Source organism: Terrapene carolina, unplaced genomic scaffold (genome assembly GCF_002925995.2).
Source record: "Terrapene carolina triunguis isolate 2854851 unplaced genomic scaffold, T_m_triunguis-2.0 Scaffold189, whole genome shotgun sequence".
Taxonomy (NCBI): domain Eukaryota; kingdom Metazoa; phylum Chordata; order Testudines; family Emydidae; genus Terrapene; species Terrapene triunguis.
In genome coordinates this window covers 13,876,018-13,896,859 of record NW_020664540.1, presented here as the reverse complement: position 1 = coordinate 13,896,859, position 20,842 = coordinate 13,876,018, and the positions used below count along the sequence as shown (strand labels likewise).

The 20,842-nt window shown below is 48.7% G+C and overlaps 1 protein-coding gene across 8 annotated transcripts in view; it reads right to left on the bottom strand.

The window, feature by feature from the left end:
* TXNDC16 (thioredoxin domain containing 16) overlaps positions 1-20,842 on the bottom strand; it is a 78,415-nt gene that overhangs the window by 34,675 nt on the left and 22,898 nt on the right. For all 8 annotated transcript variants that reach the window (XM_026654272.2, XM_026654275.2, XM_026654276.2 and 5 more), the window contains 7 exons: positions 20,469-20,559; positions 12,042-12,198; positions 10,662-10,828; positions 9,393-9,453; positions 6,887-7,007; positions 5,613-5,759; positions 1,823-1,882 (listed from right to left, as the gene is read on the bottom strand). In XM_026654272.2, the coding sequence (XP_026510057.1) occupies positions 1,823-1,882; positions 5,613-5,759; positions 6,887-7,007; positions 9,393-9,453; positions 10,662-10,828; positions 12,042-12,198; positions 20,469-20,559 (804 nt within the window). The remainder of the gene's footprint in view (positions 1-1,822; positions 1,883-5,612; positions 5,760-6,886; positions 7,008-9,392; positions 9,454-10,661; positions 10,829-12,041; positions 12,199-20,468; positions 20,560-20,842) is intronic.

Sequence of the window (20,842 nt, the reverse complement as noted above, 5' to 3'; positions counted from 1 at the left end):
CATGTTTGCTGTAACTGCTCCTTCATAGGCGTGCGCAGCCCATTTCATTAGGGTGTGCAGACAGGGAGCCCCGCCCCTGCCATGCCCTAGCCCTGCCCCCACCCTGCCCCCATCCACTCCCTCCTACTTCCCGCCCCCTGACTTCCCCCCTCAGAACCCCCAACCCCCCCTGCTCCTTGTCCCCTGACTGCCCCCCTAGGACTCTACCTATCCCGACTGCCCCGACCCTTATCCACACCCCCGCCCCCAGACAGACCCCCAGAACTCCCACGCCTATCCAACTGCTCCCCACCCCGACAGGACCCCCAGAACTCCCGACTCATCCAACCTCCTCCCCCAGCTCCTTGTCCCCTGACCACCGCCTCCAAAGACCCCCCCACGACCCTCCTTGCTCCCTGTCCCCTGACTGCCCTGACCCCTATCCATCCCCCCCTCCTGACAGACCCCGGGACTCCCATGCCCCATCCAACCCCCCCTGCTCCCTGACCGCCCCCTCCAGAGACTCCCGCCCCTAACCACCACCCCATAATCCCACCCCCTATCCAATCAGGGGCGGCAGGTTTGTATGATTTTTGGTGGTGCCCAAGCAGAGCTGTCCCAACCATAGGACGGATCGGGGCAACCGCCCTGGACCCTGTGCTTTGGGGGGGCCTTGTGCTTCAGGGGGACACAGGGTCCAGGGCAGCCTGGGGGCTTAGCGGGGAGCCTGGCACCAGCGAGCAACCCGGCCCCAGCATGCCCCACCCCTTCCCGCAAACCCCCACCACTGAGCAACGCTGGGAGCCGCTGGGGTGGAGCAGAGCGGGCTAGGGCCAGGTCACTTGCTGCTGCCAGCGCCAGACCCCCAGCTAACCCCCCAGGCTGCCCCTGAAGAATCTCCTGAGGCTCTCTCTGCCTGCAGCTCCCCCCCCTCCCTGCAGGGGAGGCGCGGTCAGGCAGCTCTGGCACCGCCCCCCCACAGCTCCCATTGGCCGGGGTTCCTGGCCAATGGGCTGGGAACCAGGTCAGCGCTGGGAGGGGGGAGGGAGGCAGCGTACAGAGTTGCCCTGCCTCTACCGAGACTCTCCCCTGCACGCAGGGACGCTGGGGACGGGGGAGCTGCCCCCGAGGTGAGAGCCCCACAGCCCGAGACCTGCAAGCCTGAGTCAGCTGACCCAGGCCAGGTCTTTTATTGCAGTGTAGATGTATTCTAAGGGGCTATTACAAGCCTGCAGAAGTTAGAGCAGCCCTCGGGTGTCTGTATGTGCGTGTATATATACTGGATGAAATCCTCTCCCCATAGCACTCAAGGTGAGTTTGGCCAGGATTTCACCCACTGTACATATACACAGAGGCGCCGACTTTCTAATGTGCCAGGGGGTGCTCTGGCCCAGGCCCTGCCCCCACTCCATCCCTTCCCCAAGGCCCCACCCCCGCCCCTTCCCACCACCGCCCCACCTCTTCCCGCCCCATTCCACCCCTTCCCCTGAGCACGCCCCAATCTCGCTCCTCCCCCTCCCTCCCAGCGCATCCTGCACGCCGCAGAACTGCTGATTGCGGTGGGCGGGAGGCGCTGGGAGGAAGGGGCAGGTGCTGATTGGTGGGGCCCGCCGGCAGGTGGGAGGTGCTGCGGGGAGGGGGAGGAGCTCCAGTGGGGCTGCTGGTGGGTGCTCAGCACCCACCATTTTTTTCCCTGTGGATGCTCCAGCCCCGGAGCACCCACAGAATCGGCGCCTATGTATAGACACATCAGTTAAACTTCCTCCTTTGTAAAACGAGGACATGGTACAGGATATGAACATCGCTTGCTTTTTAACAATGCAACGGAGCTTTGGCACTGTACCTTTTAACGCAATGGCCACCTCTACATACGACTGCAACATCGCCAGAGACACCGCTTCCCCTGCAACATACAAGAGACACTGTCAATAGCGGTACATCACACATGGCCTGTCTGTCGGCAGAGCCGGGGTCACTCCTGGTCAACAGGATGGGTTACTCTCTATAGATCAGGAGTCGGCAACCTTTCAGAATTGGGGTGCCGAGTCTTCATTTATTCACTCTAATTTAAGGTTTCGCGTGCCAGTCATACATTTTAACATTTTTAGAAGGTCTCTTTCTATAAGCCTATAATATAGAACTAAACTATTGTTGTATGTCAAGTAAATAAGGTTTTTAAAATGTTTAAGAAGCTTCATTTAAAATTAAATTAAAATGCAGAGCCCCCGGACTGATGGCCAGGACCGGGGCAGTGTGAGTGCCACTGAAAATCAGCTCGCATGCCGCCTTTGGCACACGTGCCATAGGTTGCCTACCCCTGCTATAGATCATGCTTCTTCGGTATCTCAAGCTTTGCCATCATGACAGACCGCGACAGTAGCTCTCCAATTTAACGTAGTGAATTGTTCTGGCACTAGGATTGCTATGCGGAAGGTAGAATTACACTGAATGTATATGTCACTACAAAAGAAATACCTAGGTATTTTATATGGAGACCTTCAAAAATAAAAAGCTTATCTCTGTTCAGTATTAATCTATTACAGAAATGGATGTAATTGTATTGTTCAGGGTGCGTGAGGACACCTGGAGCCTCACACAGGCATCTTTTCAGCTATTATTTAAATAGAAATAACTAAATAAATACAAGTATCAGAGGGGTAGCCGTGTTAGTCTGAGTCTGTAAAAAGCAACAGAGGGTCCTGTGGCACCTTTAAGACTAACAGAAGTATTGGGAGCATAAGCTTTCGTGGGTAAGAACCTCACTTCTTCAGATGCAAGTAATGGAAATCTCCAGAGGCAGGTATAAATCAGTGTGGAGATAACGAGGTTAGTTCAATCAGGGAGGGTGAGGTGCTCTGCTAGCAGTAGAGGTGTGAACACCAAGGGAGGAGAAACTGCTTCTGTAGTTGGATAGCCATTCACAGTCTTTGTTTAATCCTGATCTGATGGTGTCAAATTTGCAAATGAATTGGAGCTCAGCAGTTTCTCTTTGGAGTCTGGTCCTGAAGTTTTTTTGCTGTAAGATGGCTACCTTAACATCTGCTATTGTGTGGCCAGGGAGGTTAAAGTGTTCTCCTACAGGTTTTTGTATATTGCCATTCCTGATATCTGACTTGTGTCCATTTATCCTCTTGCGTAGTGACTGTCCAGTTTGGCCAATGTACATAGCAGAGGGGCATTGCTGGCACATGATGGCATGTTCGTGGGGGTGCTGGGGCACTCTTTTTGCCCCAGCACCCCCACGAACATGATACAGTTCTGCGGTGATCTGGAAGCCTACTTTCGCCGCCTCCGACTCAAAGAATACTTTCAAGATAACACTGAACAGCGCACTGATACACAGATACCCTCCCACCAACAACACAGGAAGAAGAACGCCACATGGACTCCTCCTGAGGGTCGAAATGACAGTCTGGACCTATACATAGAATGCTTCCGCCGACGTGCACAGGCAGAAATTGTGGAAAAACAACATCGCTTGCCTCATAACCTAAGTCGTGCAGAACGCAATGCCATCCACAGCCTCAGAAACCACCCTGACATTATCATCAAAGAGGCTGATAAAGGAGGTGCTGTTGTCATCATGAACAGGTCTGACTACCAGAAGGAGGCTACCAGACAACTCTCCAATACCAAATTCTACAGGCCACTTTCCTCAGATCCCACTGAGGAATACACTAAGAAACTGCACCATCTACTCAGGACACTCCCTACACTAACACAGGAACAAATCAACATACCCTTAGAGCCCCGACCGGGGTTATTCTATCTACTACCCAAGATCCACAAACCTGGAAATCCTGGACGCCCCATCATCTCGGGCATTGGCACTCTCACTGAAGGACTGTCTGGATATGTGGACTCCCTACTCAGACCCTACGCCACCAGCACTCCCAGCTATCTCCGTGACACCACAGATTTCCTGAGAAAACTACAATGCATTGGTGACCTCCCAGAAAACACCATCCTAGCCACCATGGATGTAGAGGCTCTCTACACAAACATCCCACACACAGATGGAATACAAGCTGTCAGGAACAGTATCCCTGATGATGACACAGCACAACTTATTGCTGAGCTCTGTGACTTTATCCTCACGCACAATTATTTCAAATTTGGTGACAATATATACCTCCAGACCAGTGGCACCGCTATGGGCACCCGCATGGCCCCACAATATGCCAACATCTTTATGGCTGACCTGGAACAACGCTTCCTCAGCTCTCGTCCACTCACACCCCTTCTCTACCTACGCTACATTGATGACATCTTCATCATCTGGACCCATGGGAAGGAGACCCTGGAAGAATTCCACCATGATTTCAACAGCTTCCACCCCACCATCAACCTCAGCCTGGACCAATCCACACGGGAGGTCCACTTCCTGGACACCACAGTACAAATAAGCAATGGCCATGTTAACACCACCCTATACCGAAAACCCACCGACCGCTATGCCTACCTTCATGCCTCCAGCTTCCACCCTGGACACACCACACGATCCATCGTCTACAGCCAAGCACTGAGGTACAACCGCATCTGCTCCAACCCCTCAGACAGAGACCAACACCTACAAGATCTTCACCAAGCATTCTCTAAACTACGATACCCACACAAGGAAATAAAGGAACAAATCAACAGAGCCAGATGTGTACCCAGAAGCCTCCTGCTACAAGACAGGCCCAAAAAAGAAACCAACAGAACTCCACTGGCCATCACCTACAGCCCTCAGCTTAAACCTCTCCAACGCATCATCAGTGATCTACAACCCATCCTGGACAATGATCCCTCACTTTCACAGACCTTGGGAGGAAGGCCAGTCCTCGCCCACAGACAACCCGCCAACCTTAAGCATATTCTCACCAGCAACCACGCACCGCACCATAACAACTCTAACTCAGGAACCAACCCATGCAACAAACCTCGATGCCAACTCTGCCCACATATCTACACCAGCAGCACTATCACAGGACCTAACCAGATCAGCTACAACATCACCGGCTCATTCACCTGCACGTCCACCAATGTTATATATGCCATCATGTGCCAGCAATGCCCCTCTGCTATGTACATTGGCCAAACTGGACAGTCACTACGCAAGAGGATAAATGGACACAAGTCAGATATCAGGAATGGCAATATACAAAAACCTGTAGGAGAACACTTTAACCTCCCTGGCCACACAATAGCAGATGTTAAGGTAGCCATCTTACAGCAAAAAAACTTCAGGACCAGACTCCAAAGAGAAACTGCTGAGCTCCAATTCATTTGCAAATTTGACACCATCAGATCAGGATTAAACAAAGACTGTGAATGGCTATCCAACTACAGAAGCAGTTTCTCCTCCCTTGGTGTTCACACCTCTACTGCTAGCAGAGCACCTCACCCTCCCTGATTGAACTAACCTCGTTATCTCCACACTGATTTATACCTGCCTCTGGAGATTTCCATTACTTGCATCTGAAGAAGTGAGGTTCTTACCCACGAAAGCTTATGCTCCCAATACTTCTGTTAGTCTTAAAGGTGCCACAGGACCCTCTGTTGCTTTAAATAAATACAGGCACTCTAACAATATACTAAACTCTACAAGAAATGTGCACCCATGGTGATAGGGATATGTGTATTGTACTCACAACTGGCATAGAATAGCACCACCATGTGGGCGGTCTCCATCAGAGCAGCATTAAAAGTTTCTTCTGTCAGGGTACGGATGAGTTCCAAAGGGAGTTCTCGCTTCCTGTCTCTGTAAACCGCTTCCATCACCTGGTCATCTTGAATGTCTAGAGCAAATCAACGTACACATAAACATGAGCACACAGATGCAGCAGGAACTCCACGTTTGCCAGGGTTTGAAAAGACCAAACGCAAAAGCAGGAAGAAACCAAGCAATTTATTATGATGCATATGTATATTCCAGTAGCACCTAACGGCGTCAGTCAAGATCAGGGCCCCATTGTGCTAGATGCTGTACATACATACAACAAAGACAGTCCACGCCCCAAAGAGTTAACAGTCTAACTACAAGATGAGAAACAAGAGGTGGATAGGACAGGCAGATGGGGAACAAGAGGGAGACTGTTCTGATCAGTGTAATAAGCAGCAGTCAAGACTTGCTACTGATATACACCTCTACCCCGATATAATAGGAATTCAGATATAACGCGGTAAAGCAGCGCTCCGGGGGGGCGGGGCTGCGCACTCCGGCGGATCAAAGCAAGTTCGATATAATGCGGTTTCACCTATAACGCAGTAAGATTTTTTGGCTCCCGAGGACAGCGTTCTATCGGGGTAGAGGTGTACTATTTAACACTATTCTGCTAGGAACTCTGAGCTTCACCGAAATGAATGGAAAGATGCAGAGTTATGCTAGCTGAGGATGTAACCCTTGGAATAAAGAATACTTTTATCTAGGAATCCCATTCACATTTTTGTTTTCCTCAGACTCACACCGGCTGTTTCTTTCTTCATTTTGGCCGTTTCCTTTAGCTCTTATGTGAAATTACTGGAAAACATGAGCAACTTTCTAGGAATGTATTTTAAAGGAAGACTTACACGGGCATGTAAGACAAATGGGATTTGAGCACAGCACACATGGGCACTCAAAAGAGGGCAGCCTATAATTTCAAAAGTGGCTCCAGATTTTGGGGGCCTGACCTGAAATACCTCAAAGGGGCCTGGCTTTCTGACAGTGACGAGCACCCGCCCTGTCTCGAGGTGTCTCGAGTTGGACACTTAAAAATTAAGGCCCCAAGCCGGTTTGGATCACGTAGGCCAATGCGACTACACTACTTCTATATGTTTCAGAATGTCTCTAGCAAGGAGGCACTAGTTGTATGAGTAACTCTCCTTAGTAATTAACTAGCACGGGACTAAGTGTGAAAAGGAGAATTCCAAACACCAACGTTACCCTGGTCATTATTGTCACTTTCATCCTCATCTTCCTGGATCTGTTCGCCCTTTATCTCGCCTTCCACAAGGGCTATTATTTCATCAGTGTCTTCCAAAACCAGGTATTTGATCGGCGCACCCTGGGGAAGAGAAAAATACCAGCTGGGACACAAGGGCATTTCTTTGCACCTGTGCTCTGGAATGGCTGGCGTCGCTGCAATATAAAATGGAGGCAAGGGGGCGCTCAATGGCACCATGTGGCCACTTTTTGTTTGTTTTTGGACATGTCAATAGACTTCTAGGGCTGCTGCACATGGCTCCACACTCTCACATTCGGCAGCTGGAACGTCAGGCATCCAAGTCGAGATGCCTCTGCAGTTCCTCCTCCTGCCCGGAGGGTCGCTGTGGTGTCCGCTGGGTGACTCTCCTCTTCTCCTCTCCTACTCCCCGGGTAAACTTACAGTCAGCGCAGAGCAGCAGGCAAGAACTGGGAGCAACAGCAACAAACTGGGGAGACAATGCTGCCACAAGAACTACCCTGCCAACACCCCTTCCCCGATGGGAGTTACCCTGCAGGGTTCAGTATTGGGAGCAGGCAGTTCCTACTGTCTCTGGACTGTAGCTTTAAACCCCCATATTAATACTAATCTAGAGGGTTCCCAGCCCTGTGTTTTGCCATTAATGTGCTCCAGCCACTGGCACTGGTGAAAAAGGAGAACTGGAGCAAGCCTCTTTTTCATGCGGATCTTACTCAAAACACGCCTGATTGTTGCCTTGCCTGCGTCAGTTTTCCCTCCAGTGACAGACCGGTGTGCGCTTGGCGGCCGGCCTCGATCAGGAGGCTACATTAGTGTCACATGAGCCGCCCAAAGCTGCCGACCGGCTAACACCTGCTTTTGCAGATGTCTGCAAATTATGCAACGCGTTGACTCGAAACTCTGCTCTGCGGGTGGATGCCATCGCCCGTCCATTTCAGACAAACTGCTGGGGCCACGAGCAGTTCCCCTGAGATGATCAAGAACGTGAATGGAACACTGATGCATTATTGGTCTTCCCAGAAAATAAGAATTCTAACGAACGTTTGCAGCGGAGTAACCACAACCCTGACACGGAGAAGGATTCTAGCATAGAAAGGTCTCCCATTCAGATAGGAGTCCAAGAACCTTTCCTTCCCCTACCTTAGATTCGTGCCCGGATTCTACCTTCTTCCTCTGTTACAAACCATAAAGCAAAGGCCTGCCTTGTGTAACATGAACATCTACCCTTCCGCTAAGGGGTTATTTTGTGCAGCACCACAAAATACCCTTATTAATTTGTATTTATGTGCTTGGTGCTGTACAAGACATACAATACAGAGAGCCCCTGCAATCGCAACTTGCAATCAAAATAAGACTGAAATCTATCAGAGAGGAATTGGGACTGTGACTACAATCTTGACAGCTTTCTGTTTTACATACCTCAGGTAATCATACAATCCCCACCTAAGGACCACCTGGGCACCTCACAATGTTGTAACCTATTTTTTCTACAAAACACCCCTGTGAGGCAGTGCTACTACCCCATTTTACAGGTGAGGAACTCAGGCACCGAGCGGCTACGTGACTTGCCCATGGTCACAAAGAAAATCTGTAGCAGGGCAGGGACTAGCACCCAGGGCTCCAAGTTAGTGCCCTCACCACTGGATGATCCTTCTTTGGTGATGAATTTTTGAACAAATCTGGGCCCAGCTCCTGCCCCCCTGACAGATTTTTGCCCCTGAACGGCCCCCTCAAGAATTGAACTCACAACCAGGGGTTTAGCAGGTCAATGTTCAAACCACTGAGCTATCCCTCCCCCTGTAGAATGAATCCACCTCCACGAGAGGCGGTAGTGACAAAACAATACAGAAATGAGGATTTCACAACCACAACGGTTGAGAAGTGGATCCTTGCCAGACAGGATGCTATCCAACTAAGTTTTCTTTAACCATCTTAAGATCTGTCTTTATCTGGTGATAGTGGGTGCCATTAGGACAGGATGTGACTTCCTGCTTCTCAGCGAATGGCTGCTGCTTGGCTGCTCTTTTAATCTGGCTGCAGACAAAGGCCGTAGGCTTTACAATATGGCTGCAGACAAAGGCCTTATCCTGGTGCCCTAATGTGTGCAGGTAACACAATGTGGGCGGGAGGAGCTCTCCCATCGACACAACGCTGTCTGCACGGGGGCGTTAGGTCGGTAGAACTGTGTCGCGCTGGGTGGTGGATTTTTCACACCCCTCAGCGACGTACTTATACCGATGTACGTTTATAGTGTAGACCTGGCCAGTAGCTCAGTGTCAGCAGCCCTACACTAACGAGCCCGTGCCGTTATGCATTGATAAGGGAAGAAATGTCAGTTTTACGCGTCCAAGGGGATTGGTTAAAGAATAGCGAGGAAAACAATCGTGAAAAAAAGAACACCTTGAACTTCTACCGGGAAGTGCACTATGTGAAAGCAATCAGATTAAACGTGAACCAATCGTGTCATGAATAAATACAACAACTAACCTCTTCTGCTGTCTTGAGGGCTATGTTAGACTGGAGAAGAACGTTCAGATGTACGGAGTCCCTTTCAAAATATAAATCAGATGTTAAATGGTGTCATGGATAAAGTAACATTCTCTCCTGGATACTGCCTAACTCCTGGGCACTGGTGCTTCTCTAGCAGCATAGGGGTGCTGTCAGCGTCTGACTCCCTAATCAAGGGGAGATAACAGGCTACCTTTGCCCACCCCCTGCTCAGCTGCGAGGCTGCTCAGCCGTAGCCCTGGATCTAGGCCAGTGTGTCTTGGATATTTCTTTCAAAGTAAAGCAGAGAAGCGTGTGAATTCTAGCGGTGCCGTTTTGAAGGGCATGGGTTTCAAAAGTGGCATTGGCCTGACTCTGCTCCCACTGAAGTCGGAGGGAGTTTTACCACTGGCTGCAGGGAGAGCAGAGTTAGACTAGCGGCTACGGAGGCTGCAGAGGCTGCCAGGAGCCCCGGAGGTAGTTCCAGCAGGCATCAGAGAGGAATCTGACGGATGACCAAAGCCAAACCCAGAAGTAAAGGCTCTGCACAAGCTGCCACAGTGCAACTTCTGAGAGGTCAGCAGTCAGGGCTTTGCAAAGTGCGCGGCCATCACCTTGTTCCCCCTCCTCACAGAGTGCAAGCACATTGCCATGAGATGCCTGAGAGTTCAGAGTTACCAAGCTGCAAAAGCACAGGGTCTTCCAAGCGGCCCTTTGACAACCCAGCTCACGGATAATAGCATCACAAATAGCAAACAGATCCTACTTGGAGTTCTGTCATGCAGAGTGTCCAGCACACACTCTGGGTTAGCATCCACGACTCCTGTCCCTTCCTGGGTTTTCCTTTACTCATAATTTAAGAACAAAACACAATCCTTTGTCTGAGCTTCTTCCCAAATTGGCCATTTCTCCTTCCTGTGTTACCACACAGCCCCTCTGACTCGGAGAGAGGCATAAACCCTTTTACACTCCTGGGCTGATGATAATGAGGCCAGCCTGGTCTGACTGCCAAGATGAGTCAGCAAAACAGCTCCACATGCAGGGACCAATAACTTGACAACTTGTCAAGGGTCCTGTTCTGTTCTCATTTACTCTTGTATAAGTCCAGTGTAATTCCACTGACTTCACTGGTTATTCTGAATCTATACCGGTAGAACAGAACAGAACATGTAGCACTTGTTAGTCAGCCTGAATACAACACAAAGATATAAGTCACCTTCAAAAGAAGGATTGCTCATAGGAAACCATAATATTACTGAGCTTAAATACCTTGACAAGAGGGCAACTCCTGCTTTCCCCAGCAGCTGCCACGCAACAAATTCAGCAGTTCTCTTATCAACTTCATAGGTCTCCTTCTGACTGAGAATAAATACCAACGGCAGACCGAGCTGTAGGTGGACAGTTGAAACCTTTTCTGGATCTTCAGCAACTTCAGTCTAGAGAAGTGATACAATTAAATGGTTAAATATCTTCACGGTGTATGTTAGTGATCGCACATAGGTGATTAACAAGCTTAGATTTTAGATAAGTTATGCAAAGCAGATAATGAGATACTATTTTAGTTTATCCTAAATAAATAGGATCCACTCACCCCAAAACCAACATCTGGAACATTTCCATCTGAATACGCCCATTAGGGTTGATATTTAAATGGAGGAGCATCTTGTGCATTGAAATGTTGACAATTTAGGCGGAAACGTTCATAGATTTTAAGACCAAAAGAGACCACTGTGATCATCTAATCTGACCTCCTGCATAACCCAGGCTATGGGTCTTCCTTCACTTGATTGCTGCTTTAAGTCCAAGCGGTGTGGTTAAACTGGAGCAGATCTTTTGGGAAAAACATCCAATCCAGATTTTAAAATTGCCGGTGATGGAGAATCCACCACACCCCTAGGTTGGCTGCTCCAATGGTTAATTACCCTCACTATTAAAACACTGCACCTTATTATCTGTGACCATTGTCCCCCAGCACCCTAATCCCTATGGTGGCTTAGAAAATCCCACCAGGAATGCACAGTATGACCTGGATTCTTTTTCCCTCCCTGTTTTCATCACGCTGCTGCAGCTAGCATATGACCACTGATTTTCTGCATGACAGACCCAGGCATGACTGATCTTCTGCATGACCGTGCCAGGGCACAGAACGCCCCCAACGAAGGGTGTCCCATGCCTCCTGGGGGGTCTCGTTCTGATCCGTTTCCCCACGTCTAGCTCAGGGGAGGGGATCTAAAGCTGCGGTTGCACTGGCCCAGGCACCTTGCAGCCACAGAGGTTTGGGGCAGTCTTTGCTGGTGTGAACCCATGGAAGTCAATTTACACAGCCAGAGCATCTGCCCTTGAACGTCTGCAGGGACATAAACACCCTCTGCAGAGCTCTGAGGCAGGCTCCTGAGTTCTCTCTCTCCCCTGCCCCTCTGGAGGGTACAATACCCTCTGCAGGGCTCCCAACCAACACACTAAAGCCCAGGGATCCAACCCAGGCCCCACTGAAATCAATGGGAGTTTTGCCATTGACTTCAGTGGGATCAAGATTTACACCCCAGGCCTTGCGCATGGAGTTGCTCTGGGCTACCTGCCCCAGCTGCAGGCTAGCCTCGGGTGCTTTCATGCAGTGCAGATGATGGCGAGTATCATTTAAACCCATACCACAATGGGTGCTGCCATCAGTTTGAGATACGTGTGGATGTTCAGCGTGGCCAGTGATTGCACCATGGGAGTCCTCCTACACGGCTGGGTCAGATCCGGGACCCGCTGACAATGGCAGAAGAAGAGTCGAGCAGACAATGCATCAGAATCTTCATGGCTAGAGGAGAAAAACAATACACTGAGATTGTGTTTGTCACAGCGCCGGGTACATGCCCCCATGTCTCCTCTCAGTGATCCAGCCAGGGCAGCCATTCTTGGCTTCCAGCTCCCCTGCCGCGGCCTTTCTGGGTGGAGACGGGTGTTTCTCTCCCTTCTGACCAGGGTATGTCCAGGCTGCACAGTCCCTTGCCTTCCCTGTATATTTCCCAGCAGAGACCGGCTGCCCAAGCACACCTGCTGGCTTTCCTTTCAGAGATGGGTAAGAGGTGTCACTGCTACAGTGACACGGTCCCGCACAGCACTGCCGATCCGAGCCTGCTGTATTCGCAAGGTACAAAGCATTCCAGAGAAACCACGTTAAAAATCAATAAAAGAGTCTACACGCCTGCTAATAACCTTATCGGGGCTCACCCCAACCCGAATCTGGGCTCCGGCAGGAGCAGTCCTTCAGCCCCCCACCCCAGGGCGATTCCTTGTGGTTTCAGGTTCATCACAGCTTCAGCTCAGAACAAGCACCCAGGCTTACAGGCCCAGTCTTTCCCTTCCCTAAGGATTGGGGCCCTCCAGGGACCAGGGTCCTGTTCCTTTGCTGGATCAGGAAGAAGGCCCTGAGCCAGTTTAAAACCAGGCCATTTATCCAAAAATCCTCTTTGTCTATTGATCCCCGGAGAATCCACTTTGAACTAGTATAGGCACACCTCCCCAGGGGGTGGCTTCACAGGGCTGACAACCGGAGGAATTACGTTAGTCTCCAACTTATACTAGGGAAGGTACATACAGCTCCACAATAACACATACACAGTGGCGTTGTTAATACACTGGAGTCCAAAGATATTAACCCTAATTCAATAAGGTTTGCCTTAATTCATTAAAGTTTATCTTAATTCCATGAGGTCTGTGCAGGACATGGCAGGACGTTGTCAGTCTGCCACAGAGTTCACTACTGTCTCTATTCAAGGGACACCATCATAGGACCTAACCACATCAGCCACGCCATCAGGGGCTCATTCACCTGCACATCTACCAATGTGATACATGCCATCATGTGCCAGCAATGCCCCTCCGCCATGTACATTGGCCAAACCAGACAGTCTCTACGCAAAAGAATAAATGGACACAAATCAGACATCAAGAATTGTAACATTCAAAAACCAGTAGGAGAGCACTTCAGTCTCCCTGGACACTCAATAACAGACTTAAAAGTGGCCATTCTTCAACCAAAAAGCTTCAGAAACAGACTTCAACGAGAAACTGCAGAACTGGAATTAATTTGCAAACTTGACACCATCAAATTAGGCCTGAATAAAGACTGGGAGTGGCTGGGTCGCTACAAAAAATAATTTTCCCTCTGTTGATACTCACACCTGCTTGTCAACTTTTGGAAATGGGCCACATCCACCATGATTGAATTGGCCTCGTTAGCACTGACCCCCCACTTGGTAAGGCAACTCCCATCTTTTTATGTGTTGTATATTTATACCTGCTACTGTATTTTCCACTCCATGCATCTGATGAAGTGGATTCTAGCTCACAGAAACTTATGCCCAAATAAATTTGTTAGTCTCTAAGGTGCCACAAGGACTCCTCATTGTTTTTACTGTATTTAAGACATCCCAAAATTATTATTATTGTTTGTATTACTGTAATCCCTACGAATCCTTATCACGGACCAGGATCCCATTGGTTAGGTGCTGTACATACACAGACCAAACACACTCCCTGCCCCAAGGACATTACAATCTAAGCGTAAGACAAGAGACAGCTAATAGATACAGGAGTACTGGGAAACAATGATGAGAAATACCGGTCAACACACAGACCAAGAGCCTAACTGTGGTCAGGGTTTTTGTAGGCGTCACGGCAAAGGAGAGTTTTGAGAAGGGATCTGGAGGCTAAGGGAGTGGCTTTGTGGATGCTCCCAAGCGTGTGGGGCGGCGTGGCAGAAAACACGAAGGCGGTTGTTTGAAAATTTGACAAGCGAAGGAGCGAGGCTGGCATGACGGCTGAGCAGAGATGAGCATCGACAGCTCCACAGAGAATGAGAGATGAGGGCTAGGGTGCGCAGAGACCATGAAGGGCCCTGAAAGCGAAGACAAGCTTGTGTTTGATGCAACAGAGAAAGGAGAGCCAAAATCTGCAACAAGATTTTAAAGTTAGCAAGAACAGACAAGGCTCAAATTCAAAGGTAATCCGGTGGGTGTTCAAGACTCTGGGGTCTATTCGACCAATCCTAGCATTAAGATGCAGTATTGTGCCAAAATAGTTTTTAAAACCTATGCATATGACCAAATTACCCTCTACCAGAGTCAAATGGCCTCGCTCCATTGAAGTCAGAGCTGGGTAGCTGGCCCCATTGATTTCAATGGTGGTGAAAGTCAGACTTCGAGGTTATTTCATTCTTTCTCATAATGAAAAATGCCATGGGATCTACTCTGTTATTGGCTACAATAGGAATCCTCATGTGAGAAAGGATTACTCACAGGAGTAAGGGTTTATGGGGCTGGGCTCATGGTGTTTTACATCTGACAACTTGGGATTCATTAATTACATTTGCAACCCTGTATGAACGATTTCTTGGCCTTTAAACTATAATCAAAAGTAGCTTCAGTTTAGGAAAGGCAGCGTTGCCTAGCAGATAGAGCATTAGCCTAGGACTCAGGAGACCAGAGTTCTTTCCTGTCTCTGCTGCTGGGTGACCTTGGGCAAGTCACTTCCCTACTCTGTTCCTCAGTTTCCCCATCTGTAAAATTGGGCTAATGACATTGACCTCCTTTGCAAAGCGCTTTGAGATCTACTGATGACAAGCGCTATAGGACAGCTAAATATAAGTTTTATTCTATTAATACATGATAGTTCCTGCTCTTGCAGCAGGATGGACTCATTGGGCTGGAGGCTTACTTGGTAATAATTGGTGTAGTGCCTCTGACATCCATGGAGCTACTCTGGTTTACACCAGCTGTGGATCCTGTTCTGATAATAGATGTTCTTCTTTAACTACTACACGTCTAGGCTCCTATGTCAATGTTCTAAAAAAACTGCAACCATGCCACCTAGTGGACAGCCAGATAACTCGATCAAAGATAAAGTTTCCTCATTAGCATGTCCTGTTTTACGCTATTGCAATGTGGAAAGCAAAAGTTGCCCTATTTAGCAAAGTCAATCCTCACTTTAGGATATGACGAGAATGATTTTCTTTGTTAGACATTAGCTGGTGAAAGGGTAAACATAAGTGTCCTTTGGCAGACATGTCTGATAAAAGCTCATAGATCCATAGATTCCAAGGCCAGACGGGACCATTGTGACCATGTGGTCTGATCTCCTGTACCACACAGGCCAGAGAACTTCCCAAACTAATTCCTAGAACAGAACTTTTAGAAAAAACATCCAATCTTGATTTTAAAATTGTCCCTGATGGAAAATCTACTACGACCCATGGTAAATTGTTCCAATGGTTAATTACTCTCACCATTAATGTGCGCCTTATTTCCAGTCTGAATTTGTCTAGCTTCAACTTCCAGCCATTGGATCATGTTAGACTTTTGTCTGCTAGACTAAAGAGCCCATTATTAAACATTTCTTCCCCATGTAGGAACTTCTAGACTGTAATCAAGTCACCTCTTAATTTTCTCTTTGTTAGCTAACTAGACTGAGCTCTCTGAGTCTATCGCCACAAGGCAGGTTTTCTAATCCTTTAATCATTCTTGTGGCTTTTCTCCTGGAGGGATAGCTCAATGGTTTGAGCATTAGCCTGCTAAACCCAGGGTTGTGAGTTCAATCCTTGAGGGGGCCATTTAGGGATCTGGGGCAAAAATATCCTTGGGGATTGGTCCTGCTTTGAGCAGAGGGTTGGACTAGATGACCTCCTGTGGTCCCTTCCAACTCTGATATTCTATGAACTCTGTCAAATGTATTTAATTCCAGCTATTCCTTTATAGTCACCCACCCAAGTCTAGGCAATATCATTGGCATGGAAAGGCGGGGGGGAAAGTTAACGGGGAGCCAAGAAATGACGCAATGATCTGAATCCCAAACCTTTCCAGGGAGTTTTTCAAATGTCAAGTCTCTGTGTTCACAAGTGAGGACAAGACAATAATTGTGGAACATGGAAGCCAATCAAAGTGTTCACCTGAGCACTCCACACAAGCATGTGAACATAAGGGGTTGCATCTTGGGAAAATGCAAGCAATAGCAAAACTCCCATTTACTTCAACTGGACCAGGATCCAGTTGACACTCTCCTTCCCTTCACTTCTCCTGCACAACCTCATGCTGGAGATCTCCTCGTCTCCTTGACGTTAAGGCCAGAAGAGATCGTTATGATCATCCACTCTGACGTCCTGCATAAGCCAGGCCACAGAATTTCGCCTAGGGATTCCTGCACTAGAGGGAACTAACTGCCCTCAAGGCCAATAAACGGTGGTTGAACTGGAGCATCCATTGGATGGGCCAAAGCCACAACACCACTCTCTAAAGGGAACCCGTTAAGTACTGATGTCTCTGCACCCTGCCTCAGAATAGTGTTCGTGTGTGGCCATCACTTGACTTCCATGGTGCCTTACACTCATGTCCCTTGACTTCAGTGGAACCAGGCTTGGCCCAAAAGAAATAGCTTGTCTAGATTCCAGTTTTCAACCTTTAATAAGTGGGCGGTTTGGTCCAGTGGCTAGGGCCCGAGCTTAGCAGCTGGGAGACCGAGGGTCAGTTCCCTGCTTGACCTCAGAGTGCCCATGTTGCTTGGGGCAAGTTGCTGCGTGCCTTGTTCATTGTGCCTCAAATAGGGATGCTAGCATTGTTGTGAGGTGCTCAGACCCTATGACCCCCAAGGTCACAGAAATGCCTAAAAAACATATGATATTCCCATCCAGTCTAACCTGGGTGAGGTTTTTCGGAGTGAGCCAGACGCTGATTCCCTGTGTTTTCCAACACCCACAGACGTACTATATTGTCGTCAAACTTTGGGCCAGATCCTCAGCGGGTGTAAACTGGTTCTGCTTCAGTGAACTCAAGGCTGCTGCACTAATTCACACCAGCAGAGGACTGAGCGCCGTACGTCCCTCTGCAATAGCTGAGGGCCCTGCTGAGCCAGGAGCCCCCCCAAGGAGCTGTTGCCGTCATGAGCACCTACACTCCCTGTCTCTTTATGCTGCAGCTGGTGGACTAACAGTGCAGCTTTACTCTGAAAGGTGACAGCAGGCCTGCTGCATTCAAAAGTGCTGTACTTTCTCCGAGTCCTCCTGGGGGGAGGTGCCACAGAGCTGTCCCTCCCTCCCTTCCCCACCAGATCTGCAAGTCTGTGCTCTCAAAAGCAGAGGGGCACGACTGGTTGAGTGCCGTTCTTCCAACTGCATTAACTTGCAGCCAAATCAAGGGGCTCCCATCAGAGCCCACCTCAGTGTGACTGAAAAGTCTTGTGAATTGTCCCGAAAATGAATCTCTCTCAATTTGTAGCTTGAATGTTTCAAACAATAAGCAGGAGGGTGGGAGAGGGTCACTGAGAGGGGACCTGGCCTGGAGGAGAATCTCCCCCTGTCCAGCCAAACTAGCACTGACTGCGGATTGTTTGCATCACACAGTCCAGTCCAGCCAAGCTCAAGCTGGATTCCCTTTGAAAGAAGCAAAACTAAGGGAAACCCACTGACACTGCACTAGCTGAGATCGAGAGCAGCTCCTCAGGCTCCGGGGCCCCACGGGGAGGAAGACAGGCAGCATTCCTGACTCCGTTTTGTCAGGGGGGCTGTGTATTTCATTGCTGATCCGGGATCGGCGGCACAAATCATTTCTGGAAACCTTTGCAAGTTTCCATGTGACGCAAAGGAATGCGTGGCATTAGCCGTGCTTTGGGAGAGTCCCATGGCGCCACTGATGTCTATAGCATATCACTACGAAACATTGACAAGGGACCAGAGGTGATACCCTGGCCCCACCAAAATCAATGGAAAACTCCCACTGACTTCAGGATTTCACCCCATGTTTTTTAAAGCTGGAAAGCTCAGTAGAATCCACGCGTCAGAGGGATACCGAGCTTCAGTGGGGCAGGGCGGCCCCAGTTGCCAATTTTCCATGTTAAACCATCCCTGGGGCCACTGAGTAAAAGACGGCCTTGTGTCTAAGGCTCTGGCCTGGAACTCAGGAGAGCTGGGTGCAAGTCCCAGCTCTGCCACAGCCTGCCTGTGTAACCCTAGGCCAGTCACATCATCTCTCCGTGCCTTCCTTCCCTGTCTGTGAAGCGGGGACGATACTTCCCCCACCTCATGGTGAGACTGAATTCATTGATGTATGTGACTCTCCAGTAATAGGAGCCACGTCGGCACGTAGACAGAAATTGTGCCAGTCTATCGAGTGTTGGGAAAATAGGTTCTGATCCCGCTGACATCAACAGAAGCCGAGGTGGCTCAATGCCTCACAGAATCAGGTGCACAGAGTGGTCTGATCTTCCACCCAGAAACATCAGCTTTTCATAGATTCATAGATTCATAGATTCTAGGACTGGAAGGGACCTCGAGAGGTCATCGAGTCCAGTCCCCTGCCCGCATGGCAGGACCAAATACTGTCTAGACCATCCCTGATAGACATTTATCTAACCTACTCTTAAGTATCTCCAGAGATGGAGATTCCACAACCTCCCTAGGCAATTTATTCCAGTGTTGAACCACCCTGACAGTTAGGAACTTTTTCCTAATGTCCAACCTAGACCTCCCTTGCTGCAGTTTAAGCCCATTGCTTCTTGTTCTATCCTCAGAGGCTAAGGTGAACAAGTTTTCTCCCTCCTCCTTATGACACCCTTTTAGATACCTGAAAACTGCTATCATGTCCCCTCTCAGTCTTCTCTTTTCCAAACTAAACAAACCCAATTCTTTCAGCCTTCCTTCATAGGTCATGTTCTCAAGACCTTTAATCATTCTTGTTGCTCTTCTCTGGACCCTTTCCAATTTCTCCATATCTTTCTTGAAATGCGGTGCCCAGAACTGGACACAATACTCCAGCTGAGGCCTAACCAGAGCAGAGTACAGCGGAAGAATGACTTCTCGTGTCTTGCTCACAACACACCTGTTAATACATCCCAGAATCACGTTTGCTTTTTTTGCAACAGCATCACACTGTTGACTCATATTTAGCTTGTGGTCCACTATAACCCCTAGATCCCTTTCTGCCGTACTCCTTCCTAGACAGTCTCTTCCCATTTTGTATGTGTGAAACTGATTTTTTCTTCCTAAGTGGAGCACTTTGCATTTGTCTTTGTTAAACTTCATCCTGTTTAACTCAGACCATTTCTCCAATTTGTCCAGATCATTTTGAATTATGACCCTGTCTTCCAAAGCAGTTGCAATCCCTCCCAGTTTGGTATCATCCGCAAACTTAATAATCGTACTTTCTATACCAATATCTAAGTCATTAATGAAGATATTGAACAGAGCCGGTCCCAAAACAGACCCCTGCGGAACCCCACTCGTTATGCCTTTCCAGCAGGATTGGGAACCATTAATAACAACTCTCTGAGTACGGTTATCCAGCCAGTTATGCACCCACCTTATAGTAGCCCCATCTAAATTGTATTTGCCTAGTTTGTCGATAAGAATATCATGCGAGACCGTGTCAAATGCCTTACTATATCATGCGAGACCGTGTCAAATGCTTCCTCACTTTAGTGCTCTGTCCCTCCCTGCTCAGCCCCAGAATCCTGACCTCTGGTTCTGTGTGTGACTGACCGAGCCACCAGCTCTCCCTGGTCTGACTTTCAGGGGTTGCTTAACGTTGTAAATGTGGAGGGTTAAAACATCCAGGATGAGAGATGGGCACCACAGCCAGTTGAGGAGGAAAAGACACAAGTCCTGAAGAACAAAGCTTGGCCCTCAGACCCCGGGATAGCTGCAGGCCTGGCAGTCAGAAAAACCAGCTCTTCACTGGTAAAGTGACTGCATTTGCTAGGGAGATCAGTGAGAAGCTGCCAGTGTGCCATCCCAGATGGTTTTTACAGTCTTTGGAGCACAGCTGCATTTTCAGTTCAACATTAGGGCAAAGGCTTGTGCTAGTTCTACTGAAACTAACCTGGTTCACCCGCGTCTGCTGCTCCAACCACAAACAAACAGATTCTGCCACATTTACAGCAAAGAGTTCTCTCCTCCGCAAGTAGTCTCGTTCATTTCAACGGGGCTATTTATGGAGCACTCAGAACCTGGGTCTGCACTTCTTCCCACCTGGGACTGTGACCAAACCAAACCAACAGCATAAGCAGTTCAGATGAGTCCCTTTCTCCGACCGTTATACCCACCCAATGTCCTTCGCCAGCGCCGCTTCTGTGGTTAAAACAAACTGGTGGGCAGTACCATATACAAAAGCAGCTTCCATTACTGCTCTGTGCTCTAAAAAAAAAAAAAACGGGTTCCAGTTAATACATTCTTAGCCCACTCCCTCACCCACGCTAAATAGTACGGCCCAGATTTTCGGAATCAGCATAAAAAAAAATATATGCCTCACTAATTGGCATGCATTTCAGTATACTCTGCATGGTGAAATGGATCTTTCTTTTAAAAAGAAACCAAGATGTTTGGAGATCTGGGTCAGAAACTCAGTTCTGCACTATCTTATCAAAAAAACAGAAAAAGCTCTTGAAGGGATATTAAGATGGAAGGTTGATTTTAGTAC